Source organism: Equus caballus, chromosome 11, assembly GCF_041296265.1.
Source record: "Equus caballus isolate H_3958 breed thoroughbred chromosome 11, TB-T2T, whole genome shotgun sequence".
Classification (NCBI taxonomy): Eukaryota; Metazoa; Chordata; class Mammalia; order Perissodactyla; family Equidae; genus Equus; species Equus caballus.
Genome location: NC_091694.1, coordinates 5,069,845 through 5,090,916, shown reverse-complemented (window position 1 = coordinate 5,090,916; position 21,072 = coordinate 5,069,845). Strand labels below are relative to the sequence as shown.

At 57.7% G+C, this 21,072-nt stretch overlaps 1 protein-coding gene across 3 annotated transcripts in view; it reads left to right on the top strand.

The window, feature by feature from the left end:
- The first annotated feature begins 2,653 nt into the window (after positions 1-2,653).
- The window catches only part of SEPTIN9 (septin 9), a 161,500-nt gene continuing 143,081 nt past the window's right edge, over positions 2,654-21,072 (top strand). Inside the window, exons 1-2 of one of the 3 annotated variants that reach the window (XM_023651940.2) lie at positions 2,654-2,784; positions 19,484-19,540. In XM_023651940.2, the coding sequence (XP_023507708.1) occupies positions 2,766-2,784; positions 19,484-19,540 (76 nt within the window). In that variant the 5' untranslated portion in view covers positions 2,654-2,765. Of the gene's footprint in view, positions 2,785-6,729; positions 7,298-7,835; positions 8,029-19,483; positions 19,541-21,072 lie in introns of those variants that run through there. The other 2 variants (XM_070225927.1, XM_070225928.1) reach the window with 2 other exon arrangements.

The window sequence follows — 21,072 nt, the reverse complement described above, 5'->3', positions numbered from 1 at the left end:
GCTGCACGACTAGGTTTGGTCACAGAAGCACAGCCGAGCACCGACATACAGCACCGTCCTAATCATTGCATCTGCCTCGCAAGCTGGGTAAGGGGTCGCAGTCCCCACTTCTAGGGGTGGAAATGGAGATGTGGAGAAATTATATGATTTGTCACAAACCACACAGTTAGCAGGTAAAGGAGCTGAGTGTTGAAAAACAGTTTTAAAAAACCAGATAGCACGGTAGCCTGGGGACATTTAGCGAAGGAGCAACATGCAGTTATGAAGGTCAGTAGCCATTAAAGGTGTCATTTAAGGTGAATTTGAGCCACAAGAAAGAGTCACGAACATTTGGTAAACTCTTCTCATTAAGGCAGGTGATTATGTCATACATTTTAGAGAGTTGTCCATAAAAAAATTAAAATAAAAACTTTGTCCTTAAACAGTTAACCTTCTTCGTGCATCTTAAAAATGCACTCATGGAACACCTCCCGCCCCCTCCCTCCCTCTCTCTTGTTTTTCTTCAGATTTCCAGGAATGTTATATGCCCAACATCACCCCACACAGGGGTTCCTGCTTCCTGGGTGCCCAGGTACCTGTGAGATATGACCCACAAGCAGAAATCTGAGCACTGAGAGAGGGGCCGACCACACAGAGGACACCCAAGGGTCCTCCATGACCCCAGGGTCCATCTCCTCGGAGGATGGATGTGCACGAGGGCACCTCTGACTTGAGCTAAGTAAAAGGAACGAAGCCGACGATGTGCCCATTAGCCAGACTCTTGAGCAATGGTTGGGCTTTGGCGCCGCAGACATCGGTGTCAGGGTGGTGTCATCCTGCCCACTGGCCACAATCAGGACAGGGCTAAGCCTTCCTGCTCGGCGAGAGCAAAATTTGCACATGGTGGGACAAGTGGCGATTTGGGGTGTGCCTGGGGGATGTGGATATCCCCGAATCCAAGGACAGCTGTTCACAGTTGATCTACACTCCCCGGGCCTGGGGCTGCTCCCCTCCCTGCACCCCTTCCCTCCCTTAGCCTCAGATCCCCAGATAAGGAGCTAGAAGTGGGCCCAGGTGGAGTCTGGTGTCCACTCTGGTCCAGTCAGCTCTAGCCAGGGGTGGGGAAGGTCACTGGCTGGGCTGCTGCCTCTGCAGGGCTGTGGCTGGAGAGATTTCTTTTTTTTCTTTTTTTTTGAGGAAGATTAGCCCTGAGCTAACATCCATGCCCATCTTCCTCTACTTTATATGTGGGACGCCTGCCACAGCATGGCTTGCTAAGCAGTGCCATGTCCACACCCGGGATCCAAACTGGCGAACCCCGGGCTGCCAAACCGAAACATGCACACTAAACTGCTGCGCCACCAGGCTGGCCCTGAGAGATTTCTTAAGAAGGGGAGCAGGTGGGCTGGACAAACCGACTGAGCCACACGTGCCTCAGTTCTCATTTATACAAGTTTCCCACTCTCCACAAGAAAGGAAAACGCTCCTTGGTCCCCCAAGGAAAGGAAAGGAGCGGGAAAAGGGAAGGAGGCTTTTTGGTGGTGTTAATTATACCTTCTCCTGTGCGCTCTTTGGGATGGCGGGCGGGAGAAGGCAGCGCTGTGCCCTTACTGAGAAGTTGCCTGTGCTTCCTGCACCGCCTCCCCCCTCCTTTCTTCATCTGGGCCTGGCTGGCAAACCTGGAAGGGCCTGCCCGTGGGTTCCGGCACGCTGGGCCACACCCTTCCCTCTGCCTGGAACGTTTGCCTCCCCATCACCTTCCTACCTGGAAAACTCCTACTCATTCTTTAAAACCTTGTTTTGACATCACCTCCTACACAAAATTCATCACTTTCTCCTCTATACATTAAAAAAAAAGTTTTATTATGGAAAGTTTCTTTAATGGATACAAAAGTAGAGAGAAGTCTTCTGTACAGTTTTGGCCTGTGAACGCACATGCTCATCACTGCCTGTGTTACCTGGGTGTCCCTGTGTCTGGTCCTCTGCACCAAGACACTGAGCCGCGGACAGCGGCGGGCGAAGAGCAGGTACTCACTCTTTCTAAGATGCCAGGGAAACTGTCGCCTGGGCCAACGCACCCATTCTGCAGAGGAGGTAACCGAGGCCCCAGCGCTTCGGAGGAGTCGATGCAGTGATGCAGTGTGCTCTCTTGATTGCCAGAAAACTAGCGGCACAGGTGCGGTACCCCGCCCACCCCGCCCACCCCGCCCTGGTCCGCTAAGCCGGCCTCCCGGCTCCGACCCCCAGCGCTGCGCCCGAGGGGCCACCGCCCAGCCCCGCGGCCCGCCCGCAGCCGCCCCCAGCGTCGCTCCGCCTCCCGAGGCCCCCCGGCGCGGCCCCGCCCGGATCGGACTCCGAACTGCGAAGTGGCTGCGACGCCCCGGAGCGAACCACTCGCGCCTAGGGGTGTGGCGGCTGGCGCGGAACCGCCGGGGCGTGGGGCCACCACGGCGACGCCCCCCTCGGACACCCCGCGACCGGGCTGCAGCGCAGGGGCCGCGGGACCGCGCCGGGCTGGGCCGGGGCGAGCGCAGGACAGGACACGGGGCCGCGCCCCTCCCGGCCGGCGTCGCGATGGGCCGGCCCGCGGGCTCCGCCAGGTGCAGCGCCGCGCGGGGCCGGGGCTCGCGCACCTCCGCGGGGCGGGGCGGGGCGGGGCTGGCCGGGCCGCCCCCGTCCCCGCCCGGGCCCTCCCCTCCCGGCCCCGGAGCAGCCCGCGCCCCGGGAGCCCGCGCCCCGCGGCCTCGCCGCCACACTTGCCTGGGAGCGGCGGCCACGGCGGCACCATGAAGAAGTCGTACTCAGGTGGGCGCGCGCCCGGCGGGGAGCGGTCGTCCCGGGAGGAGCCCTTCGGACCTGAGCGGAGGCGGTGGTGGGTGGGCGAGGTGCCCCGGCAGCAGAACGGGTCCCCGGTCTCCTGGGGCGGGCTTCGGCGCGTGGGACCTTCGTGCCGGGACAGGTGACACAGCCCTCTCCCCGGATCGGGATCGAGGGGCCCTCCAGGCGTTGAGCCTCTCCACGCACTTGGCGCTCCCTTTGTTCCGAGTCGCCGCTGCGAGTCCGTGGGGTCTGCTCGCCTGTCCGGGACCACCAGTGCTGAGTCCTGGGGCACGCGCCCTCTGACCCCTGCACGGCATGGCCCCGCTTCTGACCTTGGCCAAGGGTCCCCTGCCACTGTCTGTCAGGCGCTGCTCGCTCAGGTGCCTGGAGGGGCCGCTGTGGGGGCCGCTGGGCTGGCCGTCCCTCCCGCTCGCCCTCCTGCCCCTTGCACCCCCGCTGGAATCGCTCACTTTCCAGGCGCTGCCGGTCGGGATGCGTGTGCGTGTGTGTGTATGGGGAAGGGGCCTGGGTGGAGGATTTCCTGGGGTTCAGCCTCCGGGGCTGGTGGTCCAGGCCGCAGCGTCCTGTCTTCAGATGAACTCCTGTTGTTTTCTACCCAGTGGAGTGAAGTTGGCCAGATGGGACCGTCCAGCAGCACCCGGGCTTGGCAGCTCGGGTTGGTCTTTGGGTCTCCGGGTGCCGTCCGTGTACCGGCATCCTAACCCCACTAGCAGGTCTGACCTCACACCTGACTGGGTCTCATCACCCGCTCAGGATCCTTCATAAAAGCGTTTCTCCTCTGGTACTCTGAAATTCCATTTCACAGATGGGCACACTGAGGCCACAAGCCTCGCAGGGCAGGTTAAGGGTAATCCACATTGCCATTCTTTTTCCTTTTTTTTGTTGTAAAGATTGGCACCTGAGCTAACCTCTGTTGCAATCTTTTTTTCTTTCTTCTTCTCCCCAAAGCCCCCCACTACATAGTTGTATATCTTAGTCGTAGGTCCTTCTAGTTGTGGGATGTGGGACGCCGCCTCAGCATGGCCTGATGAGCAGTGCCGTGTCCGCGCCCAGGATCCGAACCACCCAGACCCTGGGCGACCGAAGAGGAGCGCGGGAAACTAACCACTCAGCCCCAGGGCCGGCCCCTTTTTCCTTTCTTTTTTTTCTTTGTGGTCTTGCCCAGAAGAATCCAGGAAGGATCCGTCATCCTCCTTGGTCCTCAGATGATAAGTGGCACCTGCTCTTCTGCTCGTGCTGCAGACTTTTCTCTTTCTGTTCCTCCCTCAGTCTGTTTGGATGTGAAGTTTTCTGCCAAGGGCTCATGAATTAATTTTTATTGATAAGAAGACAGGATCATGGGACTTCATTGGAGCTGAAGAGGTCATTTGGGGCTTCCTCCTGCCTTTGAGCCATTTTTCAGTCTCCTCCTACTTTCCACATTCAGGAACCAAAATGAGTAATAAAGAATAACTCATCTCAGGGCTGGCCCAGTGGCACTCCGCTTCGGCAGCCTAGGGTTCCTAGGTTCGGATCCTACACACGGCTCATCAAGCCACGCTGTGGCTTCGTCCCACATACAAAGTAGAGGAAGATTGGCACAGATGTTAGCTAAGGGCCAGTCTTCCTCACCAAAATAAAGAAATAAAGAAAATAAATAACTCGTCTCAAAGAGGGTTACTCAGAACTTCCCCTAAAGTACCCTTCTGGGTCAGTGGCTTAGAATTTCAACCCTCACCCCCTTGTTGCAGACGGCACAGCCCTCCAGACGCCCTGAACGCAGCTCTGTCTCGGCAGCGTGGGCGCGTCGATGCAGTGGTGGGGGAGGAGGGTGCTGCCAGGTGGCATAGGCCAGGGTTTGGCGCTTGGCCTGCCTCCCTCCCTAACATGCTCCAAATGCTTGAGATGACTGTGGGCATCGCGGCCGTGTGCGGCCCTTTCCCTGTGATCGCTGGCCCAGCGTGGCCTGGGCTGGCTCTTCGCTCTGGCCCTCAGCTCCTTGAGCTTCCCCTCCTGCTGAGGGGTCTGGACAGAGGGGTGAGTCGGGTCCTCCCAGGTTGTAGGGCCTTGGCCTTTTCCTGGGGGCACTTTGAGACCCTCCAACACAGGTGCCAGTGGGCCTCTGAAGCAGACTTGATGTCTCCTCTCCTCCACCCCTCCCACCTCCCCCCAGGTAAATTAAACAAAAAAGGGGGACGCTTTTTGCAGTAGGTGAAAGTGGAGTTTCTGGGGTGAGTAGGAGCCAGCTCTCGTGGAGGCAGCCTCCGTGCTCCCGTGTTTACCTACAGGGGCAGGGCCCTGGAGGGTGGGAGTGGGGAGGGCTTGGACCATTCCAGTTGGTTCCCCTCCTGGCAGCGGTCCAGGGCGAGCTGGGTCACTGCTGCAGTGTGGGTCGGGCTGAAGGGGGCTGGCCCGGGGCGGAGGCCTCTTGGCCCGTTCTGAGAGTGCGCCAGGTCCTTGGTGGCCTCCCTGCCCCATTCAAAGTAGGGGCGCTTTGCAGACGTCAGACTGACTTCTGAGCGGCATCGGGGCCATGAAATTAAGGAAAGCAGCAAACGATGTGAAACATCCCGCCGTGTCCCAAATCCAAGGACAACCAGAAAGGCTTCTATTCCTCGCCTGGATTGAGTGGGATTCTTGCTTCTGGACATCTGTGGGCTTGAAAATAAGTGGAGTGATTATAATGTTCTCAGTAGAGCTGATCTGAGCCCTTTGGTTTGAGCTGGTTTTGAGTCTCTGAAAGGGGGAAAATTTTTTAAATATGTTTTGGGGGATTCCGAGGGCCTTGGGCCTGTATGCGTTCGCTGAACACATGCTGTGTGTGGGGCACGTACAACCAGGGCCTTGAGGGCGCAAAGGTGATGAAAAGACGTGGTCCTTGCTTGGAGGGAACTTGCGTTTTCACAGGATGCAGGCAAGACAGTGGCTCGTTAGCATCCCTGCAAGCGAGCAAGCGGTCTGGGCTCTGAATGCCCTGGAAGGAGGAGCGTGGGCCTCATGGGAAGTTTTAGGGGGAGGCGAGGTTGAGCTGGGCCTTGAGGAAGGAGGAGTTTTGAGTTGGTGGAGAGTAAAAAGGGTCTTACCCGGCAGGGAACAAAGCAAAGGCCCGGATGGGGGCTGCAGGCCGCCGGTGGGTGCGTCAGGACAGGCTCTATGCAGCAGCCCCAGTTCTGCTCCAGGCTTCTCCTGGATGCGCCTCGCCTGTCCCTCCAACGTCTACAGACAGTGCGACCCAGTGGTTAGTCACGTGGGCTCCTGAAATTAAATCCTAGGCTGGCCCCTCCTCGCTGTGGGGCAAAGTGCTTAATCTCGTGTGTCTCATTTGTTAAACAGGGACGATGCTAATTTGTTGTTAGATTAAATGAGTTCCTACATAAAAGGCTTAAAAGTGCCTGCTCTAGCACTCGGGAGCTGTGTATCCTTATCAGCAGTAGAAGGATGAGGAGGCTGTGTCACTGCTTTTGCCAGGATGCCCCGGAGCGGCCAGCACCCTCCCTGTCCCTCTGCTGGTATGGAGCCGGGAGCATGGCCCGGGCTGTCTCGCCCAGCGCCTGGTGTTGGAGCGGGCCGCCGTCTGAACCCCTCTGCTTCCCTGGTGTTCTGAGTTTGGGGCTTCCGTTGCACACCGGGTCACGCGAAGCTTGCCTTCAGTGGCTCTTGCTCCCCTGGGGATCCTCAGTGGTACAGAGGGGCACCATCCTGAGGCCCAAGAGCCACAGAAATGGGGGGAGGGTAAAATTGGTCTGTGTGTGCACTTGGGGGTGATTCTGAGATTCTTTGTGGCTTTCAGGAGTCTCCCAAAGAGGGACCTGGCCCTACCCCAAAGGTTGGAAAGCTTTGCGCTGGCGGCTTCTCCAGGGGCCCTGGCCAGCTGGAGGCCGCACCCGGAGGAAGCCCGAGACTACGCCCGCTCAGTCCCCGCGGCGCCCAGGAGCTGACTTCTGGGAAGGGAGAGGAGCTGAGCCCTCAGAGGGCACTGTCCCAGCGAGCTCGGCCCGGGGCGCCGTGGGGGGTGCGGCAAGGGCGCCCGGCCGGGTTCCTTCCTCTCCTCTGCCTGCCTCCCGCCCCTCCCACGCCTGTGCGTGCTGCTTCTGTGTCCTCACGTCCGGGCCTGCTGCTCTGGCTCATGCAGGGGACCTGGGCCCGGAGAAGGGGCCACCTCATGCGGTTGGTCTGTGACTCCGTCATCCTTGTGCCCAGGATCGTGGAGCCTTGTGGACCCCCAGGGTCCCCCAGTCATGGGAGAGCTGGCTGAGCCTGAGTCCTGGGGCCAGCCCTCTTCCCGGCCTGTTGTGGGGTAGGGAGGCAGGCTCAGGCATGGGTGGCCTGCCTGCCCGCACTTCCGGCTCGCCCCAGACCAGTCACCTGCCGGTCCGCATCTCCCCAGCCTGCCTAGAGTGTTTCCAAGAGCCGAGTGCCATGCACCTGGCAACACCTCTGAGTTTGAGACAGCCCAATTCTCCCCGGACCCCCTTGTGACTAGTTCAAGCCAGGACAGGTAAGGAGGAGTGGGGGATTGCTGCTCAGGTGCAGTGGTCTGGAGTCCACGTCCAGGTGGAAGCGGGGGCTGTCTGTGTGCTTGGAGCTCCCAGGTGATGTCAGCAGACGACATTGCACCTGAGGACCCAGGTACCCCAGGAGCAGGAAGGAGGCACTCTCCGCCCCCCACCCGTCTCTTTGAGCCGCTCTCCTCAGAACTTCCGCCTTTCCCAGCCGGCCCCACATGGATGGGGCCTGGAGGCGGGATCTTGTTTCCACGCCGCTGTTTGTCCCTGGGCAGTGTTGCGTGGGCTCTGCCGTTTGCTTAAGATGTACTTGATAAGCGAGGTTCAGCATACACCAGTGCCGTCCCGGCCCAGAGGCCACAGAGCCAGCTCCTGGGCGGATCCAGCTGGTGGCCTTGGGGGAGGGAGGGCTGGAGAGCAGCCCTGGGCCCAAAGGGTGTGAGCCTTTGGGTGGGGACGGAGGTGACCTGCTGGGTTTCTAGGCCTCTGTTTGTTGGAGCGGTTACCTTGGAGCACCCTGGCTCTAGGCGTGGCTGAGGATTTATAGGGATCAGTGAGTTTGACTGATGGCTGAAGCCCCCGGGGGCCTGCGTGGAGCACACAAGATCACAGCCCCCATGTTGAAGGACTTGGTCTCCTGGAAAGACCTCGGCCAGAGAGTCCCAATGGCAGCTGCCAGAGGTTGCCTGGTTCAGAAGCACTCACCGAAGGGAGTCTTATCCTGGTGGGTGCAGGGCCCCAAGGTGGCAGATACTGGAGTCAGGCCTGGGTCACCCATGGTCCCAGGCCTGTGGGGCTCTGAGCTTCCACGGGAGCACTGAAGGGTCCCCAAGGCCGGTGGGCTGGTCGCCTCTGCCCCTTCCCCGCCGGGCCCCAGCACTCTGCTGGCTTTGCGGCAGCACCCCTGCTAAGCCGGGGGGTGCCCGTCTCCCCAAGCTTCCTGGCCTGTTTCTCTCTCCCTGTGAATTCAGTCATTCATTCCAGAAGCGTCTACTGGGCGCTGCTGAGTGCCAGCTCCGTGTGTCCTTCCTGCACCCCAGCGGCTCTCAGCACAGCTCTGGAGGGGTGGCCTGGCTTTGGGCCTCCAGGGTGAGTGTGTCACTCTGCTCCCAGCCCAGTTTCTCTGTCTTATCTCCCTGTCCCTGCCCTGGGCCCGGGTCCATTTGCAGCCGTGTGAAGGGTGCATTGAGCTGCTGCCAGCAGAGGGGGTGGCGGCTCCCGGGCGTCTTGCTGTCAGTGGCTTCTTGGAAGCCCTGCAACAGCTGAGCTTTGTTCCGGGCCTGATCTGACCTGGTTCGGTGAAGCGTGACTGCTGGCAGTCTGCAAGCCTCCAGCACAGGAAGAGGGGCAGTGGCGGGAACCAGGTGATCCCGGAGCCCAGGGCAGCCCTCAGGCCCTGGCTGCCTGCCCCCTCTGGCAGGAACACAGGGCACGGTCATCTTCCCAGCGAAGCTGGCCTGAGGCCTCCAGCAGCTTTTTGTGACAGAGGGAAGGGACCCTGAGTGGCCACTGCAGCCTACATGTGTGGGCCCCGGCTTCCCAAGGGCCCTCGAAGCACTGGGTGGAGCAAGGAGGGCTGGGAAGGCCTCTGCTTCAGCTCACTCCCCTTGGAGAACAGCGTCCTCCAGCGTCCTCCGCCCTCCCTGGCCTGGGTTTCAGAGATAGGGGCTGTGATGGATGGGGGCATCCTTTGTCTTCTTTCTGGCTCCTGGGGGGCCTTGCTCCCCCCAGCCAGTTCAAAGGGCATGCAGTGCAGCCTGGGCTGTGGCCAGGACGCTCTGGGCCCCTCAAGGCTGCACCTGGGAACCAGGGTGCTGGCCATGGCAGCCGTGGAAGTCCCTGAGAGCTGCGCCTGGGCCCTTGTCCCAGCCGGGCCAGGCATGTTGGGGCAGCGGCTGAAACTCGAGCAGTGGCGACTGTCTGCCCAGGTTGGGGACGGCTCCCTGCGAGCGGTTACCAGGAAGGGCTGGGCAGAGGCAGCTGACAGGGCGCCTCGGGGCTTGTCCTGCACATCAATCTGATCTGCATCCTGGGGCTTTCACCGCCTTCCCGTAAACGGCCTCCTGTTTCCACCCAGGATCTCATCCCAGCAGGAGAATAAGGCTGCTGTAACCCAGGCCACTTGGAAGCGGGTGAAATCCAACCCCTGGTGGCTTTTAGCCTGTTGAGGACTGGGCTGGTCCACCTGGGGCAGTTGGGGGGTGGTTTGCAAAACTCTAATAAATGCGTGACTTTGGCTCTGCGGCCACAGGGTCAAACGTGTGTGTCGAGGTGGGCGTGGGGCTGTTGTGCGGGGGTGACAGGTGTAGACACGTGGGGGTGTCAGGCGGTGGAAGAAGAGCCAAGTGCACATGGTGGCGGCATCCTGAGGCTGGAGACGAGAAGGTGGTGGATTTCTCGTCAGCGCTGGCATCACGCTGCCCCGGGCGTCAGGGGCTGAGGTGTGGCAAAGCCTCGGCTCTGGGAAGTGAGTCATTCTGGATGGCAGTGCCTTCCTGGTAGCTGGGGGCTGGCCCTTCAGCTGCCAGACCTTTGCACTACATTTTTTTTTTTAAGGAAAGCTTTCTAAAATACACGGGGTGGGGCCTGCCCGGTGGCACAGTGGTTAAGTGCGCACGTTCTGCTTCGGCGGCCCCGGGTTCACCGGTTCGGATCCTGGGTGCAGACATGACACTGCCTGGCAAGCCATGCTGTGGTAGGCGTCCCACATATAAAACAGAGGAAGACAGGCATGGATGTTAGCTCAGGGCCAGTCTTACTCAGCAAAAAGAGGAGGATTGGTAGCAGTTAGCTCAGGTCTAATCTTCCTAAAAAAATAAATAAATAAAATAAAATCCACTGCATATCTATTCTTTCTCTTTTGCCTTTTTTTTTTTTTTCCCGGTTGTTGTCCATTACTTACTGGTGAGCAGTGTGAACAGGAAATTAAAAGGACAAATTCTCCAGTCCCCTCGGCTGTGACATGGTGTTTTGTACTCCCTCAGTCCTGTCTCCACAGGTACGGGACACATGATTTCACTATCAAAGTTATATCGAGTTGCATATTCCCTTTAAACAGAGTTGCATATACCCTGTACAGACTGTTTTAAATTCTGCTCTTAAAAAAAATTTTTTTTTTCTTCTTCTCCCCAAAGCCCCCTGGTACATAGTTGTGTACTTTAGTTGTAGGTCCTCTGGTTGTGGCATGTGGGACGCTGCCTCAGCATGGCCTGATGAGCGGTGGCATGTCCGCACCCAGGATCCGAACCCACGAAACCCTGGGCTGCCGAAGCAGAACACACGAACTTAACCACTCGGCCACGGGGTCAGCTGCATAAATTCTGCTCTTTGCACTTGAAATCAGATCTCTTGCGTGGATTCCATGATTACACCTGAATGGCTCTTCAGAGAGGATGGTCCCTAATTCACTTAACCAGCCTCTTACCGTGCTCTTAAGCGGCCTGACATAGATGCTCTCCCTCGATGACCTGGGCCTCTGACCCCGGAGCGAGGGTGCTGTGCTGGGCTGAGGATGTGGCACCAGCCTTGCTTATAGCTGTGGGTCATGGGCAGGTTGGATCCTGGAAATTCTCCAGGTAACTAATTTAATAAAATATTGCCCGTGATAGGTCCTTTTGTCAGCATTCCTGGGATTTCCCCCAAAACCAGACGAGTGTTCTTACAATAGCATTTTATGAAGAGGTTTAGTGAACAGAAGGTGCCCTTTGCCCTGGTCATCCACCTGCTTAGAGCCACTGAGGAGTCGCAGGGCTTACTCATCGTTTAGAAACTCGGGCCTCTTGCCTGCAGTCCTTGATTCCTCTCTCTGCAGCGTGTGAGGCCAGGGGCTCCACCTTCTCTCCTCTCCTTCCCTCCTTCTCTTCTTGGGCCCCTACAGGATGCATCTGGACCCTCGGAGGTGTCTCTCTGCTTCCCTGAGTCAGCCTGAATGCCCTTGTCTTGGAGATGAGCCAGTCTCCCAGGTGACCGGCCACCTCTCCTGGGGATCATTCGTGCTGCTGCCTGGCTCCTTGTGCAGAGATTTCTTCTGGAACCCCCCGGTGCCACAGTCAGCAGTGCTGCTGTCAGCCTACTGTCCTTGGTCGCCATTTTGTTTCGCTCACCTCCCCATCTTCCTAGTCCTCCCAGGGTCCCCACCTCTCTCTGTGGTACTGCCTTGCTGTAATCTATAGCTTCCGTCTAAAGTCTGAGTGAACACGTCTGACTCTGGTGACTCAGGGGCCTGTTAAGCAGCGGGGCTCAAAGACTTTCCCTGTATTCTGGGCCATTCTCCTGGGCTCCTTTTTGCTGTGGTCAGCAATTTCCAACTGCTAACCATCCTCCACGTTGTCCGTGATTTTCCCTTTGGTGCATGGCCCTGCTTTGTTAGTCTACTCTTCTTTCTCATGTGTGTGGTTTGTTCATGGTGTGTGTATTGAGGATTTAGAACAGAAAGACTTAAATGTTGGGAGTTGTTACACAGATGGCGGAAGAGCAGAAAAGCCAAATCGGGCAGAAGGAAGCACTCGGGGAGGTCCAGGGTGTGGGGGTCATACGACTCTTTAAAGGTGTGAACGTGGTTATTTGTTTAGAATGAGAAAATAAATAACAACCAATTATAAATTTTAAACAGTGGGCAAATACCATAAGCATCACAAAATCCAGAAAAACAACACGTTTTTATCAAACTACTTTTCCTATCTCCAAAGTAATTTTTTTCCTACTTTTTTTGACTGCATACTCTCTGATCACTTCTTTATATGATGACTTTGTAGTATCATTTTCTTTTGAGAGAATAGAAAGTTAATTCATCTGCCTGGTTGATCAAAATTTATTTTTTACTCGCGGTAGTTGGGATGCGTAGAAAAGTGTGACTTCACACAGAGTTTATGGTATGCTACAGATTTTTGCCCTAAAACCTCAAGGATTCTGATAAATCCTATTTATGTAATTCCCAACAAGAAAAAAATAGAAAAGTATGGGGCATTGATGACTGTATGGGATACATTCTTGCATTTATTTCTGACCAGATACTTTGTTTTGACTCAACATTGAAGAGAATTGAATTCTCTGCTTACAACTTTGTGTCTGGTGATTGGAACAATGTTCCATAGACAAGCTTCTGGCTCTATACGTTTCAAGTCTTGCTTCTCCCTGGCTGCCCGCGTTTCTGGCACCAGGCGCTGCAGGACGCGTTCAAGGCGAACCCTTCTGATCCTGCGCGGTAGAGAGGTTTGGAAGAGGAAGTGAAAGGTGTCTTCCTGGACTTCCTCGTTGGGACGACCAGCAGTCACTTAGCAATATGTGGAAATAACTGAACTACGTAATTATAACCCAACTAAATCCAAACTAAAGCTCTTTCCAGTTCAACTTCTCCTTAGCGGGAGCCCCCAGAAGCCAGCAGCCCCCCCACTGGGGTCTTACACAGCAGCAGGCCTCGGGGCACGAGGTCTGAGTGGATATAGATGGCGATCTTAACTGATTGGAGTTAAAATATTTTCTGTCTTGCAAATTTGAGGAAAAGGTTTGACCGTGTAGACGTGTTGTTAGGGCCCTTCTCAGTGCCTCAAAAGGGACGCTTGCCAGCCAAGGGCCCTGGAGCTTCCGGCCCTAGATCCAGAGATGCGCAGCGGGGCAGAGGGTCAGATCCCCGGATCAGAGGGTCTGAGGGAGGAGCTTGTGTTCCCAGAGTCTGGGGACCAGGGTCACCCGATGGGAGCCTGGACAGAGGGAGGCCTGTCCGGCAGGACCTGCAGCTTCAGAAGGGACAGAACCTGCTGTGGGGGGTGGGGGGGTGGGGGGTGGGGGACACCTTCCAGGGCAGAGACGGCAAAGAGCTGCTCTGCTTGTCTCTTGCTCCCACCTTCCCATCCCTGCCCCAGCCTCCCATTGGTTGAGCCCAGCCCACAGCCGGCAGCCCTGGGGACCTGGGAACCTCAGCCTGGGGGGGCCAGTTCTCCTGCTGCCAAAAGGAGAGCCTGGGAAGGGCGAGGAATGGGGGGGATATACTTATGCTTAAAGATTATTGGTTGTTTATCTGAAATTCCAATTTAACTGAGTGTCCTGTGTTTTGTACAGCAATGTATTTTATATGAGTGGGACCCAGAGTCCAGACGCCCACCTGGTGAACCTTTGAGGGAAGGGCTCTGAGCCTGCGGTTGGCTCAGATACTGTGATGCTGCTGCCTGCTGCCTAATCTGGCAGAGCCCTCCGCATGCGTGGGCTGCTGGCACCCTTCCCTCACCTGTGACCCTGTGAGCCGGATACTGGGCTTGGCTCCCCACTAGGCTGTGAGTGCCGCCAAGAGAGCAGCCAGGTCACTTTTGGTCCCCGCTGTCTCCCCAGCTCCTTGAACAGTGCCTGGTGCAGAGTAGATGCTCAATAATATTTCCATGAGTCTGCATTTTGTGGATGTGGAAACTGAGGCTCAGAGAGACTGAACACTTGCCCAAGGATGCAGGAAGGGCTGGGGTGGACTCGCACCCTGGGTGGCACTTCGTAGCTGCGTGGACTGTGGGCTGGGAGCACCCCCTCCACTGGAGACGGGGAGTGGCGGGGCAGGGCAGAGTCAGGGAAGGGACTAGAACCCCTGGCTTCAAGGCCCAAGGCTTTGCTGAAAACACAACTTTCTGCAGTATTTGGTCTCCTGTGGGAGCACATTCCCAAAGGCTAGAGGATTCCTCACCTTGTGGATGAATAAATTGGTTCCCTTAAGGGAGGGGAAGGTGCCCTGCGCTGGGGTGGGGATGGGGGGGCGCTTGGGCATCACCAGGAGGGTCTCGTCCCCCCTCCCTAGCGCACCTATTCAGTGCTCACCTGACCGGCTGCAAAAACCAAGGGTGGGGGAGGGGGAGCCAGAGGGTGGTGGGGTGGGGTGGGCGTTATCTCCTTATCTCAGGCTCCTCTCGAGATAAGCCTGGAGTTTGACTTTCACCCCCCTCCCCAACCCTTGACTTTGATCCAGCCCTTCACAGCTCTCTGAGCAAATGAGCCGTGGAAGAAGGGGGTGAAAACTGTGTGTCCTGGGGGTTCCCACCATCCTGGGCTCGAAGGGGGAGGGGGCAGCCGGGGAGGGGCAGGTGGCTTCTGGCCAAGGTTGCTGTGACCCTGTCCTTTCCTGAGGGACTGTCTTATGAGTTTTAGGAAAAAATTAAGGATTGATTCTTTTCTGTAGATAGACTCTCGTCATTACTGAAAATGGATGTTTGTGCCGAGTTTTCACGGTACCTCTTCCTGCAAAGCTCCCTTTTGAGAAAACAATGACTTTTTGACTGGCAGAAGGACTGTCACCCTCCCCCAGGGACAGCCTGATTCCTGCTCTGCCCCCTCCTCGGGTTAAGGTGTCTGGGCTGTGGGAGACCCCAGAGGGGTTGGGGACAGCTGCCCTGATCGTGGGTGGGGACCGTGGCTCCACGACTCCATGAGGAGATCAGATGCGGCGCATGGCGTTCCAGTCAGTAAATGATAATAGTACGATGATAATACTGCCTTAACTGAGAGTCTGTTTAGGTTCTCAGTGCCTGTGTAACCATTTCAACCTTGTAATTGACTAGCTTCCATCATCAAAACGTGGTTGAAAGGAGAAAGTAAAAGGCGTTCACCCCGACTGTGTCCTCTCTCCTAGCCAGACTCCCCAGATTCTGTGCACAGGGGAAAACCCAGGAGACAAGCGTCGGGGCTCCTGGACACGTGGGCCAGCACCCATCTGTGGGGCTCCTGTGCCAAGTGGGGCTGCCCCTGGCGGAAGCATGGCGACGTGTGGGGAGGGCGCCAGCAGGCCACCTGGAAGTGGGTGCTGCCATCAGGGACTCCGAATTCCGGTTCTAGAAGGAAGGTGCTTCCCGAGGCATCCCCAGGTGCCCTCCCCCCTCCCCCTTCGCCCCGGGAGCACTCTCTTCTTGAGGACCAAGGAGCCCCTCTCCTTGTCTGGCCACCTTCCTTCCTGCTTTGAAATGCTGTGATTTCTTTGTCCGCACTCCCTGCTTTCTGCTGCCTTTTGCCTTGTCTCATCTGAAGTGTGTTTTAATCTCGTGGCCTCCACATGTTAAACTTTATTGGCGTTTGTCACTGGCCTGGAGTTCGTGAACATTTACGAAATAGCCTTTCCTCTGGCCCAGGACTCTGGGCACGGCCAGGGCTGGGGGGGCACCAAGATTCTAAGCCCCCGAGTGCTGACTGTTTTCTCTGGGTCTGGGAAACTGCCCCGTTTTCCTGTAACGTGCCCTCCGCCCTGGAGGCCTGGCGTGGGGAGGGTTGACTTCCCTTAGTGGGGAGGGCGTCAAGGAGAATCCCGGCAGCCTTTCTGGGGGTGGCAGCGCCCAGGCTGTAACTCGTGCCTTGGTTCTAACTCACACGTTGTTGAGATGCATCAGCACAGGGCAGCCAAGCCTTGTTAATTCCCGTATAGATTGCTGGCTCCAGGCCGGTGTGTGTGCCTGGTGTATAATAATGACAGTAATATTATTATAATGCATATGCTACTGGTGATAATAACACCGTCGTCTTTTGGGTGCGTATCTCGTGCCAGGCCCTGTGCGAAGTGCCCGTAATGTGTGGCCTCCTGCGATCTCAGTCGCTGTGAGTGAACCCCTCTGTGTCCCGTTCGTAGACAGGGACGCTGAGACTTGGGGAGAGGGTTCTCTGGGGCCACAGCTGGCACGTGGGGAGGGCTGGATTCCAGCCCTGTTCCTCCAACTCTGGACTCTCCTGCCTCCCTGGCCTCTGAGGACTCAAATAATTTGGTCTGGGATGACTCCAGACAGCTGAATTTCAGATCGCCTCTTTCCTGCGAATATGTTTTATTTTAAAATCACATAAAAATAACTCAATTCTCAACTGGAACAGCCGAGCCCTTAGATGTCTCGGAGGCCCTTCCGGTTGCCTCCTCGCCGGACTCAGATGCCGGGCCGGTGACTGGGCAGGAGGACCGGAGCTCAGCTGCTCTTGGCCTAGGGTCTTCCCCGGGCGGCGGTGGAGGCGGCTCCGAGCACGGAACCGTGGGCGCCACCTCCCACTTTAGTAACCAGCCTTTCTTGCATCTCCTCTGTGCCAGGGGCTGCCTGGCACCAGCCGCGCATTTTGGGAAGTCAGAAAAATAAACAGTGTAAAAAAGCAAAACTTCCCCCAAGAAATCTGAGACAGATGCTGTCTTCCTCATTACCATGTCCATCCCCCCAGGTTTGGGGAGAAGAGCCCAGAATGGCTCCTGGTCATCAGATACCGGGGGCCCAGGGAGGGTGTTAACCTGAATGGACCCTCTTCATTTTCACCTTTGCCTGGAAGCCAGGTCAGGGGGCACGGGTGGGTGTCCAGCTGGCCTGGGGGAGTCGCAGCCGGAAGTGACTCAATCCACAGGAATGTTGGGTCTGTTCCTTCTCCACTCCTCACCCCATGCTGTTTCCATACTGGGGACTCATTGGATTTATGGCACAGCTGTCACTCACTGGTGCCCCTCTCAGCCCGGACAGCAGACCTCGAAGTAGCTCGTTGTCTGCGTGTGGGTGGGGCCAGACGATGGTGATTCTCCTGTGTCGTCTTATGCAGTGCAGCCCCTCAGTAGGTGTGTGGAGGGAGGTCACAGCCGTCGAGGAAGTGAGGCCGGCTGGGCAGGGGGATGCCCAGACCCACTCCTCTGCCCTCCCAGCAGCCTTGGGCAGCCCACCGGAGCCACTCCCGGCCCACCCTCTCTTGTCGTAAGGGGGCTGTCAGTTCTGGGAGGCAGATGCTGGACCCTCCTGCCCCTTTCGGGCCTGAGGCAGTGGTCCAGCCTCTCTGTCCCAAGGGGCTGACCTGGAATCCCTGCCTTCGGGTTGGCCCTCCCAGGAAGGGCGCTTTGCATCACTTGGCTGAGAGCAGACATTTCACCAGAGCCAAGCAGGCCCCGCGGGAAGGAGGCTCACGTCTGCCGTGTGAAGCCGTGGTCTGGGGTTCTCCAGAGAGACAGAGCCGATAGGAGAGAGGAGGAGAGATTTCTCCTGAGGAACTGGCCCGTGTAATTACGAAGGCTGAGGAATCCCACCACCGTCTGCCATCTGTGAGCGCGACACCCAGGGGAGCCAGCGGCTGAGGTCCCGAGTGAGGACAGGAGAGGACCCGTGTCGGTCCGCAGAGGGAGCCTGCTCCCCCCTCCACCTCTGTCCTCTGAGGCCCACCACACGCCACACCAGGCAGATCTGCTTCCCTCTGTGCACCGATCCAGACGCTAAGCTCAGCCGGAAGCGCCCTCACGGACACACTCAGAAATAGTGTTTAGGGCCAGCCCGGCGGCACAGCGGTTAAGTTCGCATGTTCCGATTCAGTGGCCCGGGGTTCGCCGGTTTGGATCCCGGGTGTGGACATGGCACTGCTTGACAAGCCATGCTGTGGCAGGTGTCCCACATATAAAGTAGAGGAAGATGGGCACGGATGTTAGCTCAGGGCCAGTCTTCCTCAGCGAAAAGGGGAGGATTGGCAGTAGTTAGCTCGGGGCTAATTTTCCTCAAAAAAGAAAAGAAAAGAAAAGAAAAGAAATAGTCTTTAGCCAAACATCTGGGCGCCCCGTGACCCTGTCAGCCTGACACGTACAGTCAACCGTTGAGGTCACCATGTGGCTGGTGTCAGGCTGGGGGTTCTGAGGAGAATTCGACAGCTGTGCGATTTCATCTGTAAAATGGGGGTGGCAGCACCCCTCCTGGGGTCGTTGGCTTGAGTGAGTGGGAGACGGGGCATCAAGCTCGTGGCTGTCCGAGAGCCCTGGCCAGTGGAGGTGGCTGTGGCTGCACAGCGTCCCCCCAGCCTCCCTCAAAGGTCAGCTTGGTCCTCCCCGTCTCCTTGCAGCCTCGCTGGGCGCTCCAGGCCCCGGTGCTCACGTCCCCTTGGAACTCATGCCCCGTGCCTCTCTCACAGTGTTGTTTACACGATGGGTGGGTTCAGCTAAAACTGGGGCACATGTTGGGGTCCTCTGAGCTCAGAAAGAGGCCCAGGCTTAGGAGCAGGTCTGTGTCGGTGCCAGGCCCTGAAGGACAAACTGTGCCCGTTTTGTTATCGTTGCTAAATCCAGCAGATGTGGAGAGGGTGTGTGTCCCCAGGAGCCCATGAAGTGAGGTCTGCAGGTTGCCCTGCTTGGGCCTCTGAACCTTTAGAAACCATGCTGGCTGCGTCCACTCCCGGTCAGTCAGTTTAGGCGTGGGTTTGCGGAATGCATGAATGAATGAATGAATGTTACAAGAGTCGCTCAGGGGGCTGTGGGACAGGCGATGGCACCTGCAGCCCCAGGTGTCTGGGTCCGCCTGGCTGCCTTCTCCAGCCTTTCTTGCCGTCTGGGGAAGGCATCTGCTGGCCATCCTGGGCTGTCCCTGCAGCTCTCCTGAGGATGGCCCGGCGGCACGCCCCCAGAGCGCCGTGATCTGGCCGCCTGCTGCTCCCACGGGTACCCCTCCTGGCAGCCTCTCGGGTTTGCTCGGCTTAGCACCTCAGCAAATCTCCTCGAGTTGCGACTTGCCTGCCGTAAGCCTCTCCAAGGGGCTGGCTGGGCCGAGGCGTGTTTTTGCGGAGGGAGTGTGTACAGCACGAGGCTGAGGCCGCGTTAATCCTGGCTCTGTTTTCGTTCCCTCAGGGAGGGGAGGGAAGGGAAGAGCTTGTCCTCCACCCTCCCAAATCCAGCCTGGCTCTGCCCCAGCCCTGGGAGTGAAGAGGGCTGGGGAAGGGACCCGGGTGCCAGGAAACACCCGTTCACAAGACAGGCAGATGGGGGTTAGACCAGGGGACTGGCCGGTGCCTGACGGGGTGCCAGCCCCTCTCTCTGTCCCTGACAGTCACAGTGCTCTGGCACACTTGAGCCAAGCCCAGATTTTAGAGTTGGATGGACTTGGGTTTATTCTGGGCTCAACTCCTAGTAGCTCTGTGGCCTCAGGCAAGTTACTCAACCCCACTGAGATTCAGGTCCCTTATTGGCAAAATGGGGTAGTGAGGCTTAGGTGGGAAAATGTCTGCAGAGGGTTTGGCGCAGTGCTCGTCCAGCAGCCAGCATCCAGATGGCAGCAGCTGTCACTGCAGGTGGCGCTCTGGGTCCAGTGGTACCTGGGAGGATGAGGGCCTCTGGCCCCACAAAGGACTAGTTTCTGGTTCTGGAGCCCCTGGCAGGAGCAGAGGCGAGGATACACCCGGTGTTAACTGTCTTGCAGCAGCCTTGTGTGACCTTTGCCCTCTGCCCCTGTCTTTAGGAGTTACTCGGACCTCTAGCGGCCGTCTCCGGAGGCTTGGTGACCTGACTGGCCCAGGTAAGTGGCTTGTTCAGCCCTGGTTGTTCTTCTGGTCCAGGCCCACGTAGCCATCTCAGGTAAGTGGGGCCTCCTGCCCATTGCCCAGGGAGGTGCTGCCTTTGATGGCTCCCATACTAGTGGCTTTCAGGCCTGTTGACCACAGCCCTGCCAGAGGTGATCTTCGTGTGGGTGGGGGCCACTCACCTCTCTGCAGGTAGGCACCCCGGGCACAGCGAGAGGCCCGTGAGTGCAGGACAGAGGGGAGGGGAAGGGGGGATGGATGCTGGAGGCTGCCCCAGTCGGGGTGCTGAGGCAATGGGCACCCCATGGAAGTGTGGCTTTGACCATGGGCAGCCCTAGGCTGGGTCAGTCCATGGACCACTGTGCCTGCTCCCTATGGCCCTGCAGAGCTGAAGTGCAGAGCCCACCCGGGAACAGAGTGGAGACAGCGTCAGATAGGTGGGCTCCCAGTGGGCGTCTCCAAGCTATGCTTTCTGTTTTTTGTGTGTGCTTGTTGTGGTGGCCTCTTTTTGGAGAGGATGTTTGGCCCAGAGAGGAAGGGACTCACCTCCTCCGGAGCCCACATCCTACCTTCTGGACCAGTCCTCTCCTGTGGAACTTTCTGTGATGGTGGAAGTGTTCCATTTCTCCACTGGCCACTATCACGGCCACTAGCCTACGTGTGACTATTGACTGCCTGAAGTATATACTAAGTTTATTTTGTTCATTCATTCACTAGCATAGAATTATTTAACTAACTTATTTTAAATTAATTTCCACCTAATATGTACATGTGGCTGTGAAATTAGATAGTTGTAGATCGTGCTGGCCCCCCAGGACCCCAGAATTCTGTACCCATATGTTCCTGAGCCTACTTCCGGGGCCAGTGTAAACCTCTTCCCAGGTCTGTCCTCCAGAAGGGACGCCCACTGGTGGGCTGGGCAGCCCAAGGCCCATGGGGTGACGTGAGGTGGCGTGCGGATGTGCAGGCTGCGATGTCCACACGAGTGTCTATGAGGCCCCTTGCGGTGCAGAACAGGCCCGGGTGTGGGAAGGGAAGGGTGACGCCCAGCTGGAGGCCTCCAGGGCGGCTGAATGATTCACATCTGTGGTTAAGAGAGAGCTCCGCCCCACCAGCTATGTTAGGCCGCTGGGCTAACCACTGGGCTGCCCAGCCGCTGCTGTGTTTCTGGGGGACTTTGCTCTGGGCCTCTTGCCTCTGGCGCTGCTCTGCTTCTCTATCTCCCTCCCTTCCATCAGCTGGGCTGGGTCTAGGGGCCTTGCTTTGTGTTGGCCTGGGGAGAGGCCCAGCCTTGGGGGTGAGGTCTTGGGAGGCTGGTACCCTGAGCTGTGTGGACACAGCCTCCTCTGGCCGCTGCTTCCCTGTGCTCAGCCCGGCCAGTTCTGTGCCGTCAGCACTTGGCAGCTGTGGCCACGGCTCTGTTTGGAACCCTAAGGCATAATTTGCCAAAGCCCAAAGCTGCAGACCAGTGATCTGGGTTTCGCGTGGGACCGCCTGCTGACACACAAGATCCTTGCTTTGGGGGCCT